The sequence below is a fragment of the Chlorocebus sabaeus genome, chromosome 4, assembly GCF_047675955.1.
Source record: "Chlorocebus sabaeus isolate Y175 chromosome 4, mChlSab1.0.hap1, whole genome shotgun sequence".
In the NCBI taxonomy this organism is placed as follows: Eukaryota; Metazoa; Chordata; class Mammalia; order Primates; family Cercopithecidae; genus Chlorocebus; species Chlorocebus sabaeus.
This window is the reverse complement of record NC_132907.1, coordinates 39,216,662-39,228,976: the sequence shown is the minus strand read 5'-3', so window position 1 is coordinate 39,228,976 and position 12,315 is coordinate 39,216,662. Positions and strand designations below refer to the sequence as shown.

The 12,315-nt window shown below is 42.3% G+C and overlaps 1 protein-coding gene and 1 non-coding gene across 2 annotated transcripts in view; one reads left to right on the top strand and one right to left on the bottom strand.

Annotated features, from left to right (window-relative positions):
- ANKRD55 (ankyrin repeat domain 55) overlaps positions 1–12,315 on the bottom strand; it is a 131,717-nt gene that overhangs the window by 22,945 nt on the left and 96,457 nt on the right. The window contains exon 7 of the mRNA XM_007972902.3: positions 5,659–5,843. Coding sequence (XP_007971093.3) covers positions 5,659–5,843 — 185 coding nt within the window. The remainder of the gene's footprint in view (positions 1–5,658; positions 5,844–12,315) is intronic.
- On the top strand, positions 4,411–4,515 carry LOC119618382 (U6 spliceosomal RNA). The gene has a single exon (XR_005234695.1). It is a non-coding gene; the product is annotated as a U6 spliceosomal RNA (small nuclear RNA).

The following is a 12,315-nucleotide window of genomic DNA, read 5'->3' as shown; positions in this document are numbered from 1 at the left end:
ATTATAGATAAAAATCATTATAACTTTTAAAACTGTGAGTTGTAAAATAACATAAATACTTGACATAGTAAGTGTTCCGCCACTTTTTTTTTTTTTTTTTTGAGATGGAGTCTCGCTCTGTCGCTAGGTTGGAGCGCGGTGACCCCATCTCGGCTCACTGCAACCTCCGCCCCCCGGGTTCAAGCGATTCTTCTGCCTCAGCCTCCCGAGTAGCTGGGACTACAGACACATGCCACCATGGCCAGTTAATTTTTGTATTTTTAGTAGAGATGGGGTTTCACCATGTTGGCCAGGCTGGTCTCAATCTACTGACCTCGTGATCCACCTGCCTCAGCCTCCCAAAGTGCTGGGATTAGAGACATGAGCCACCGCATCCGGCCAGTGTTAGATTGTACGCTCCATGTGGGAGGGGAATGGGAGCCTTTCACGAATCACGGTGTGGTTCTGGCACCCAGCGTGGTGCCTGGCACATATAGAGGCTCTCAATAAGACAGTTTAATAAATCGATACTTTTGTATTACTGCTTTCATTATTGTACCGAAGACAAAATAATTCTGGGTAGTATTAGACCCTGATATTTTTTTAAAAAACTCTGTGAGTAGAAATAAGAATTTCAACTATTCATTTAAAGAGCACCTACTGTTTTTTAGGAGGTTAAGGCTTGGATTTGTCTTGGATGAAGGACTCTGCCTGTGTTTTGGTAACCTGTCCCAGTGGGTTTTTAAGTGTGCCTAGTATGCCGCAAATACTTTGATCTAAAACAGAAGTTTGAGAAGCTGAAGCTTAGCTGAAGCATATAAAAAGTCAACTTGCTGGGAGATAGAGTTGCATCTCTGAAGATTATCATGACTCTAAAAAAAAATGTTTCTTTCTTAAGTGTAGATTTATAGCTGCTCTGTGCCTATGCATTATTATTTTTGGAAGCTGTGGACTTGTAGTTGCTTTAGGCAGTTAACAGCAGGAGATCAGAGTTGAGAGCTTGGAGGTGGCCTAAAGACAATTAGCCCTGGCCATCAGGTCATCCAGGAAAATACTGTGAAAAGGCACTGGACGTTTGATTCTACCCATAGTTGTATTCAAGATTGAATAAACTAGGCCAGGCACGGTGGCTAACACCTATAATCCCAGCACTTTGCGAGGCCGAGGTGGGTCGATCACTTGAGGTCAGGAGTTCAAGACCAGTCTGCCAACATGGTGAAACCCCTAATCTACTAAAAAAAAAAAAAACCAAAACCCAAAATTAGCCAGGCATGGTGGTGCACACCTGTAGTCCCAGCTACTTGGGAGGCTGAGGCAGGAGAATCACTTGAACCAGGGAGGTAGGGATTGCAGTGAGCTGAGATCGTGCCACTGCACTCCAGCCTGGATGACAGAGTGAGACTCTGTCTCCAAAAATAAAATATTGAATACACTATATTTTGGATTAAGTACTGATGTCACAAAACTATGTTCTGCTTTTTTTCTGGGGATGTAGGGAGAGGCAAAGGGCAAAGGGCAAGTTGACATTCCTTTTTTGAGATAGGGTCTCACTCTGTCACCCAGGCTAGAGAGCAGTGGTACGATCACAGTTCACTGCAACTTTCACCTCCCAGGCTCAAGCGATCCTCCCATGTCAGCCTCCTGAGTAGCTGGGACTACAGGCATGTACCACTAAGTCTGGCTAATGTTCGTATTTTTTGTAGAGATGGGGTTTCGCCATGTTGCCAAGGCTGGTCTCGAACTCCTAGGTTCAAGTAATTCATCCGCCTCAGCCTCCCAAAGTGCTGGGATTGTACAGGTGTGAGCAACTGCGCCTGGCCCACATTCCTATGAATGGGGTCTTCTGTACAAAGAATGACTATCCCTCCGGTAAGTCACTCGGGAAATGGGCAGTCCTGGGGGAAAGGAGGTCATGGAAGACCTCTCCTCAGGCCTGAACCCTGGGCAGAAGGGCACTCCTGAGAGGGCCAGGTGGTCTCTCAGGCCTGGAGGCAGCCTGGGAGCTGGACAGAGAAGGGCTGGGTTGGGTGTATCTGTGAAGGGGGTTGGACATGAGTATTTGGAGAGCATATATGTATGTATATTGTGTGACCCTAGAATTCCCAGGTACAGATTGTATCTTCTGTCAGTTAAACACCTTTTTCTGTTATGCTAGAAGCAGCAATTTTATAACACCTAATAGGGCCATATATTTTTCAACACAGTGATCAATCACACTGCATATTTGAACCTGGCAGATATGATTAGTTCCATTCTATGTGAGAGAGGTCTCCAGGTGACATTTATTCTGAAACAAGATGGGTCCCCAGCAGATTATGTCCTTCCATTTAGAGAGACTATTGCCAATAAATTCAGTAGATGGAGGACTGGATGTTGATCCAGTCAGGCTTACCAACATGTGATGATTCACTCAGAAGCTGTGTGAAATACTCCTTCATGACAATTACTAAGACCGACTGTTTAAATTCCTCTGACCATCAATATGGAAGCGATCCAGAAGAACAGGATTTTGCTGAGTAATGAGGGGAGCATATAGATAATCTCTAAAATACCCATGTCCTTGGGGCCAGTCTGTGGTACCTAATTTCAAGTTGTCTAAACTTTAGTTCCTTTCTTATCTCTAAGCTTCAGGATGTCCTGCAAACACAGTCAATCTGCCTCAGTTATCACAGCAGGGGGCTAAAGGGCAGGGCCTGTGATTCAGAAGGAATTCAGCAGAGACAAGCAGTGGGCGGATGTGGTGGCCGCTGAATGGCAGGAGATGATGGGTCCAAGGATGCAGCATTGGTTGAGCTATCAGTGACTGAGGAATGATTAATGAAACATGTAAACATTCCCCAGAGAATTCCCAGAAATACACAGAGAGCAGAACTTGGTAACAGACTTTCCTCTCTGAAGATAAGTAAATTGCATATTAAAGGGAACTGTGACCTCACAGACCGATGAAATTTGAGACACTCAAGCTGCATATGCTGCTTCTGGGCTATGAGTTCTGTGTCATATCTTAGGTAAGTACTACAATGTTTTAAATACCATAGACTTACGATATGTTTTACTATCTGGGAGGCCTAGTTCTTCATATTTTCCTTCTACTTCTTTTTATTACTACCTTACTTTTCTTTCCTTTCCACAAAAACTTTCAGTAGGAAAAACTTACACTAAAAAAGAGAAGAAGGAAAGGGAAATCACAATTATTGTGAATGCTTAAAGCATATAAACTTATGCAAACTTTGAAAAATTCAACTTTTTTTTTTTTTTTTTTTTTTAACTTTTTTTTGAGAAGGAGTCTCACTCTGTCATCCAGGCTGGAGTGCAGTGGCACAATCTTGGCTCACTGCAACCTCTGCCTCTCAGGTTCAAGCAATTCTCCTGCCTCAGCCTCCGGAGTAGCTGGGATTACAGGCGTGCACCACCAAGCCCAGCTAATTTTTGTATTTTTAGTAGAGACAGGGTTTCATCATGTTGGCCAGGTTGGTCTTGAGCTCCTGACCTCATGATCCGCCCGCCTCAGCCTCCCAAAGTGCTGGAATTACAGACGTGAGCCACCGTGCCTGGCCCTGAAAAATTCAACTATTAACAGAACCTTATAGCTTCAGCATGAAGGCAGAATTGCATGTTTAGCTGCAGAAAACATGGAAAAAAAATGGAGGCTAGGATTTGATCAGTACATGAGGCCTTTGAGTTGAGCACTGGAGCGGAAAGGACTCTTCTGGATATTTTACTTCCATTTGAACTCTCCTTATCTTTTGTACTTTCTTTTCTCCTGTTAGTTTTACTTTCCACCCTGAGGCCTAGAGAACTGGATTTTCTTTGCTAAGTGGGTGGTATTGCAAAATGGGAACTATTCTATTCAAAGCTGGTTCTAGGAGTGTTTTGAAGTAGATAAACTTTCCCTCAGCCTGCCTTTCTGAAATTTGTTCTTTTTTTTTTTTTTAAAAAAAAGGTTAATTCACTTTTTTCCTCATGTAGCTTATGTCCTTCTGCTTTCTTACTTGCTTATGATCAACACCTGCTCTTAGGAAAACACCTACTTTTTTCTTTTCTTTTTCTTTTCTTTCTTTCTTTTTTTTTTTTAGACAGAGTAACCCAGGCTGGAGTGCAATGGCGCGATCTTGGCTCACCGCAACCTCCGCCCCTTGGCTTCAAGGGATTCTCCTGCCTCAGCCTCCTGACTAGCTGGGATTATAGGTGTCCCCCACCAAACCTGGCTAATTTTTGTATTTTCAGTAAAGACAGATTTCGCCATGTTGGCCAGGCTGGTGTCAAACTCCTGACCTCAAGTGATTTACCCACCTCGGCCTCTCAGAGTGCTGGGATTATAGGCATGAGCCACTGCACCTGGCCGAAAAATGTCTACTTTCAATGATTTATACTTTAATTTTACTTAAAGTCATTTAACTATCTCCAACTTCTGAGACCTATGTAGAGCCCCCCATTTTTTCCCTGGGTTAAAAGAATTTCAGGTATTAATAGAGAAGATTAGCATGGCCCCTGCACAAGGATGACACACACATTTGTGAAGTATTCCATATTTTATAAAGTAATTTTAAAAAGAAAAAGAAGAATTTCAAGTATCTGGGAGCATCACGTATCTGGAGCTTTCTTGGGGCATCTAAAATTATGATAAGTAGGCTGGGCATGGTGGTTCCTGCCAGTAATCCCAGCACTTTGAGAGGCCGAGGCGGGCAGATCACCTGAGGCCAGGAGTTCAAGACCAGCCTGGCCAACATGGTGAAACCCTGTCTCTACTAAAAATACAAAAGTAAGCTGAGTGTGGTGGCAGAAGCCTGTAGTTCCAGCTACTCAGGAGGTTGAGGCAAGGGAATCACTTGGACCCAGGAGGTGGAGGTTGCAGTGGGCTGAGGTTGCACCACTGTACTCCAGCCTGGGCATGAAAGAGACGCTATCTCAAAAAAAAAAAAAAAATAAATAATTATAAGTAGGGGGCTAATTTTGCACTTCAATACAAGAGGATAAAGAAACCAGAGTGTTTGAGTCTACTTATTTTTGATAGGCTTGTTTGTTGTTATATTTTTCTTACATTTCCATTGATTCAGTGCCTAACCAAAACAGTTTAGATAAGCAGGGCATTCTACGTGAAAAGCTGTAAGTTTGAAAGACAGGTGTACAAATCTTCATTTAGTATCTAACTAGCTCTGACAGAAGTCTTTTTACCTTTTTGTACCCAGCTTCCTTTTTCAGACAATACATCTTTGATGATCGAAAACAACAACAGCCTGAAAAAGTTCCTTGTAGTTCTAGGAGCCCAATAGTCCAGAATACAGTCTTTATTATGTTCTTCTCTGGATAAAAGAACTGGTGGACTTTATAACATAATCCAAGAATGAAGAAAACAAAAATCTCAAAACCTACCTTTAGGAACAAAAAGGGCACATAGCAGGAAGCTGAAATATAGAACGTCTTCTGAGAGCACGGAGAACATTTAGCAAAAAGTGGAAAATCTGACAATACTGTACAGTCACAGTCTTCCTCTCCATAACAATAATTTTTCCTCCTCTCACTAAAATAGAGCAATTTTTATTGTCACAAGCACATGTGTATTACTGGCAATAAGGATATAGCTGTATAGGACACCTCCTTAAACATCTTCTTTATTTTAAGATTCAGTTAGGGGGAAATGACTAGGCGTTCCCAGCACTTTCCGGTTGCCACGGATACCTGTCATCCACATCCAGAGCCTGCAGGTTACACTCAGCGACTCTTGCCAGCTCATGAATAATATCGCTGAAGCCCGCTGCTGCTGCGATATGTACACATGTCTTCCCACTCTCGTCATCATAGTTGATTATGGACGGCCCCTGGTGATGGCTCAGGATGATGGAGCACAGAATCCTATTTCCACTCTGGAAAAGAGAGTCAAAGAAAGCTCATTATGTACAATCCAGTGTTCTTCTCTGTCTAGGCATGTTAAGATAAAAATACAAAGGAGAAAAAGGAAAAAGAAAGAAAGAAAGAAAAAAGATGAAAAGAGAAAAGAAAATGGAAAAAAAGAATAAAAATACATTCTATCTAAGCTCTCCAACAAATTTCCACTTGTCTCAAGTCACTGCAGAGATTTTTGTCTCCCATAGGAGCTAAGTTGTCTTCCATAATTAGCAAACGAAGGATGGACTGAAATTAAATACATGTGCAATGGACTGACATCAGAGCTAGAGTGATGGATGGGCCACCTAGACAACAACTTGCTCATTAGGTCTGATCATTTGTGTCCCCATTTGCTGTAGAGGCTGACCACCAGGAAACTGACAGAGTTCATCTTAAAGAAGTGACCATGATGAGTACCGACTGGTGGTGCAATGATGCAGGAAAAAATCTTGTTCCTGGGTAGGGCGAGCAGGGGGCTGAGAATTTGTCCCAGGGAGCCTGGGAAGCAGAACTGTCTGAGCAGAGGCTATACTCTTGTATCAGACTTCCTTTACAAAAACAATTAAAAGATAAAGTGAGAATTTCCAGATGGGGACCACAGAATATTATGCCTTAAGCACTAGGTCCCATCTGACTACCGGGCCCTCTGTGGCCACACTGGTTACATACCCATAAAGTAATCTCTGGCTACAGACTTTTTCTTTCTCTTCCTATGGTCTTCCCTTTTATGTCTTCTTCCTCCCTCCATCTTTCCTTTGTCTAACAATGATTTTAAATAACTTTGACCAACTGTTTATATTCTATGGCATGCCTGTCCTTAGAAGTCAGCAAAGGCTTACTTAGGTGACTTAGGGGTCACCTAAAGCTTAGGTGAGCTTTCACGCCTTTATCAACTTTTCTGTTTGTTTCACCTCATGCTAGTTAGACATAGATCGAAGGAGTCTGAAATACATTTTAGATAGTCAAGAGACACTTTTCTTTAAAAGCAGTAGCCATTCAATAAGGAAAACAGAAGCAAAAAGAGTGTCAGCACAGCAATTCTTTTTTGTTTACCATTTCCTGGAAGAGTAAAGGAATTCAAGCTGTCAAGGCGGTTCAAAGGCCAAAACACCCTGTTCATAGTTTCCCCTCTTGGTGGAAGAAGAAGCATTAAGTGCAGATGGAGAAAACAAAACCCCTCTCTTCCTTTCATCTCGCTCGCCCCTGGGGTGGAGTCATTTTGGAAGTGGTAAACTGCAATAGTGGCTGCTGCTTTCTGGGACCCTGCCAGCCAGTCCCAGGCAGCAGGTCTCTCGGCAGCCTCTCTGGATAAGTAAAGACAGACTCCACACCTTTACTCTTTTCCTCCAAAATACCTTTTGTCCTAAATTCTCCAAACAATTCCCTGCCTCTATACCTGAATCTCACTTGTAGCACCATTGTTTGTATTTTACTTTTCTTTATAAGAATATCTTCCCAGGAATAATGGTGACAGCTGTATTTACTGTGTGAACATCTGTGCCTGGCACCTTTCTAAGCCATTTCATGTACTAACTCATGAACAACAATCCCACAAGGTTGGTACTATTATTGTCCTCATACCGTAGAGGAGAAAATGAAGGCGTAAGGGATTAAAAAATTTTCCCTCTGTCACAGCTGAGAATGAGCAGATCCAGGATTGACTGTGGAGGCGTTGGACTTCACCACTATACTATTCTGTCTGTGATAAAAAGAGTGGTCTATTAATTTGATCCTGCATATTCATACTGGAGGAACTAAAGTGAAAACTGTTTAGACGACATCAGTACCAGTGATGTGTGCCTCGCCAACTGAGACCTCCTTTACAGTTAATCTTTGGGTACTTTAAGAGTTTCTTCAGTGGCTCAAGCCTGTAATCCCAGCACTTAGGGAGGCCAAGGTGGGAAGATCACAAGGTCAAGTGATCGAGACCATCCTGGCTGACACAGTGAAACCCTGTCTCTACTAAAAATACAAAAAATTAGCCAGACGTGGTGGCAGGCGCCTGTAGTCCCAGCTGCTTGGGAAACTGAGGCAGGAGAGTGGCGTGAACCTGGGAGACGGAGCTTGCAGTGAGCTGAGGTCGCGCCACTGCACTGCAGCCTGGGCAACAGAGCGAGACTTTGTCTCAAAAAAAAAAAAAAAAAAAAAAAAAGACTTCCTCCTAGTAAGGTTGCCAAGGTGTACCCTCAGGAGAATTTGAGGGAGCCCTAGAGAACACTAGTTTGTAAGTCAAGGCCCTGGATCGCTTGTCTCCTGGTGACAGAATTCCCTTCTTAATAATCTAGACTGTGTGTCAGCCAAAAATATGCTTAGACCTGGGAGGTAGGAAAAGTCACAGAGACCAGGAGACACTAGACAAGAAGAAGTGGGACTGTGGTCCAGGTAGGTCCTTAGGAAGAATGGAGAGTAGGTTTACATTGGCTAGAAATGTTATTAAACAGGGCAAGGAACAATATTGTACATATCCTACTCTTAAGGAGCTCTAGAATTCTACACAGAACTGCCAGATGATGATTGTGAGTTTGTTTTTGTTGTATTTATTTATTTGCTTTTGTTCATGGGTGATCCATAACATTGCCTTCATGTATTCTGAAAATGATTGGGAATTGAGTCCTAGTCGTTTTCTCTTTACCCATCATGAGTGGGGAGAGTTGGGGAAGCCTGACTCATAAGAAGCCTTGCCAAGAAGAAAGTTAAGCTAATGTGTAATAATTTTGCTACAGGCAGATTGATAAAACAACAACAACAACAACAACAAGATCTCAACATCCTAACTGTATACATTCTAGGTGACCTTCAAAGGAGTCCAGTGGGAGATTTAGGACTAGTTGGCTATTTGTTAACATATATCTAGGGAATATGTTCTATGGTGGCTTCTTCTTGGCAGAAACTCCAATCTCCTTCCTTCTCTTGAACACTGGGATGTGTTTGCGTTGCTTGTCTTGTGATGGTGACCATATAAAGCAGAGGCCAGTGCTTTAGCCTCTGCGTTGCAGCCACTTATCCCTCCTAAAAGGCTGGGAGGTTTTGTGATGTGAGAAGATGATCCTGGCTCATCAGTTGAAGCCAGACATGTTAGACTAGAATGGAGACAAAAGGAAGATCTAGAGTCTATGCCATTGAATGTTTGAGGGTCTGGGGCTAACTAGAGAAAGAAACGTGCCCAATATCCCTGGCTTAGAATCTGGACTGCCTTCATGGTTAGCCCCTTTGGACCAAGCCTTTGGTTGCCCTGGACTCCAGAGGTTGCCAAGCCCAAAAGCCTGGGGCTGCCTCTCCTGGAGAGAAAGCAGAAGGTAGAAGTAGTGGGAGGGGATGAGGTATGGTGACCCTCTGCTGCTGAACTACTTCATTTCTTTTTTTTTGAGACAAAGTCTCACTCTATTGCCCAGGTTGGAGTGCAATGGAACCACCTCGGCTCACTGCAACCTCCACTTCCCGGGTTCAAGTGATTCTCCTGTTTCGGCCTCCCGAGTAGCTGGGATTACAGGCATGCACCACCATGCCTGGCTAATTTTTTGTATTTTTAGTAGAGATGGGGTTTCACCATGTTGGCAAGGCCAGTCTCAACCTCCTGATCTCAAGTGATCCACTCATCTCAGACTCCCAAAGTGCTGGGATTAAAGGCGTGAGCCACTGCACCCTGCCCAAACTACTTCATTTCATAGAGGTGCTAATGCTTAGTGGGAGAAAAAGTTTTTCATGCTTTGGTGTATAGAAAGGGTCTGTCTTGGGCTTCCAGCTGTCTGGCAAGATGAAGTCTCCAGGATATCCATGTGTTGTCCTTACTAAGCCTATGTCTAGGAATCTTTCTGCTGAAATAAAGCCCAGCAAAGAGTAAGTCTCAACAAATATTTGCTGAGCAATAAATAAATAAATAAATGAAATAGACCTTACAAACTATGGCAAAGCCAAATAGGTTGGATTTTACCCATCCTTTTTGGCTTCTTCTCTCTCTTTTCCTCATTATCTTCCTCCATTCTCTACCTTTTCTCTTCTTTCTCTACTTGTTTTTACTCCTAGATGAGTCCCTGTTTTCCCTCATTCTACCCTCTCCCTTTCTCTCTACAATTGGGCACTGAGGACCTGACATGTGAGAGCCACTTTAACTTAGGTTACCCTTCGAAGCTCCAGCTTCCCAAACAGGTCAGAGTCTTTGCTCCTAGGGTAATGGGGGTTAATTTCCTAAATCTGACTTTCTCATTGTTTACTCTGGACTTAGGCAGCTTGGTGGTTGTCCTCTTATCAAGTATTGGAAGCCATGTGGCCTGGGTTCCTGCCCGGGTGCTGGATGCACTTGGGCAAATGCTAAGCTTTTGTACTAGTTTCCCCACCTAGGAACTGCAGGATTGGACTAAATGACCTGTGGTCCCTTCCAACTCTAAGCTTCTTTCACCTCATGAGCTGGATCCACTGGTATACAGTATTTAAAATTATACATTGGCATTTTGAATATATTGAGAGTTGAAATATATTCATGGGACTTTGACATAGTTCACACAGTTGACCACAGATCAACTGTAAGTGTATATGAGTGTGTGTGTAATTTCTTGCCCACATAACCACATATTGACAAAACATGAAATAATCATTTTATATTAATGCAATTGTTTTCTTTCTAACCTTCCTTGAAAAGTATGCTGCTGAAGAAGATCCCAAGTAAACACATTTTCTAGTAAGTTGGGGAGGGAGCTAGTGGTGAAATTTGAGGGATGGTAGATGCTTGCCCCTCTTACTGACCAGCAGTGATGCCTAGAATTCATATTGCTAGAAACACTCCTAGTATTAAGGCATTGTACTCCTATAAGGCTTGGTTAAGTGGCCAGTGTTATTCCAGAACTCTTCTTAGATCCATGAGAGAAGTTAGGTCACAGGGCAAGCAAGCTGCTGCCCCCAAATTGGAGAGACAGTCAGACAGGCAGATACAGGGACTCACAACATACTAGAGCAGAAACCTTTGAGGGAATCATTGCTACCTCTGCAGGGTAGAAAAATCCAAACTATAGTTAATGAATTGTCAAAGGCTCAGTGTGGACAAATCTGAGAGTATAAACTCAGTGATCTAGTTACATTGGTTATGGGGTGCCATGCTTTTGTGAATTTTACTTCCAGTAGCTCAACCGGCTTCTCACAGTATATAGCAGAGAAAAATTCCCATGGGCTTCTGGCAGGAGGATGGGGAAAAGGAACCTTTTTGAAATATACCAGAGCACTCTGTTCTTCTTAATAAAATCTGTCCTCAGGAGAAACTAGCTAACCAGAACCTAAACTACTGAAGTTTTATCAGAGCCTAACTGACCGTAGGGAAGGAAAGTGCTCAACTCCATCTAGCTCTAGCTTTCTACATAGGAGCAGAACAATACCCAATTCCAGCCCACTCTAGCTATCCTGTCTCACCTAAGAAGGGGAAAAAACATCCTGAGAAACACTTGGAATATTCACATTCCAGAGGCATAGGTTCACTAAAAGACAGGGACCAAATTGTAGGAAGATATAGTACATTTCTCTTCCCCCCATACTTTACCATTACATAAATAAGGGCTATTTACAGGAGTTCTCTTATCCACTACATCATGTCTGGCTATCGAGAAAAAATTATAAAGCATGCCAAAAGGGGAACAACACAGTATCTACACAGCAAGCATCAGTTCCAGACATGGCAAGGATATGGGAATTATCAGATAAAGAATTTAAAGCAACTGTGAATAATGTGCTAAGGGCTCTAAATGGATAAAGTGGACAACATGTCAGAACAGATGGGCAGTGTAAGCAGGAAGATGGAGATCCTAAGAAATAATCAAAAATAAATGCCAGAGATCAAAAACACTGTAATGGAAATGAAGAATGCCTTTGATGAGCTTATTAGTAGATTGGACACAGCTGAGAGAACAGTCTCTGAGCTTGAGAAGATCTCAATGTAAACCTCCAAAACTGGAAAGCAAAAATAACAAAGACTGGAAAAAACAGAACAGAATATTCACAGACTGTGAGAGAACTACAAAAGGTATAACATACAGGCAATAGGAATACCAGAAGGAGAAGAAAGAGAAAAGGAACAGGATAAATATTTGAAACAATAATAATGACTGAGAATTTTACCAAAAAAATTGTTAGACACAAAAGATCAGAGAGCACCAAGCAGGCTAAATGCCAAAAACAACAACAAAAACAACAAAACAAACAAACAAACAAACAAAAAACCCTATGCCTAGCCATATTATTTTCCAATTACAAAAACCAAAGATAAAGAAAAAGTCCTGAAAGAAGACAGAGGAAAAGAACACCTTACCCATAGAGGAGCAAAGAGAAGGATTACATCTGATATCTCAGAAACTGTACAAGCAAGAAAAGACTGGAGTGAAATACTTAGAGTCGAGAAAAGTCTCCCATCAACAAGAATTCTGTACCTTATGAAATTGTCCTTCAAAAGTGAAGGAGAAATAAATACTT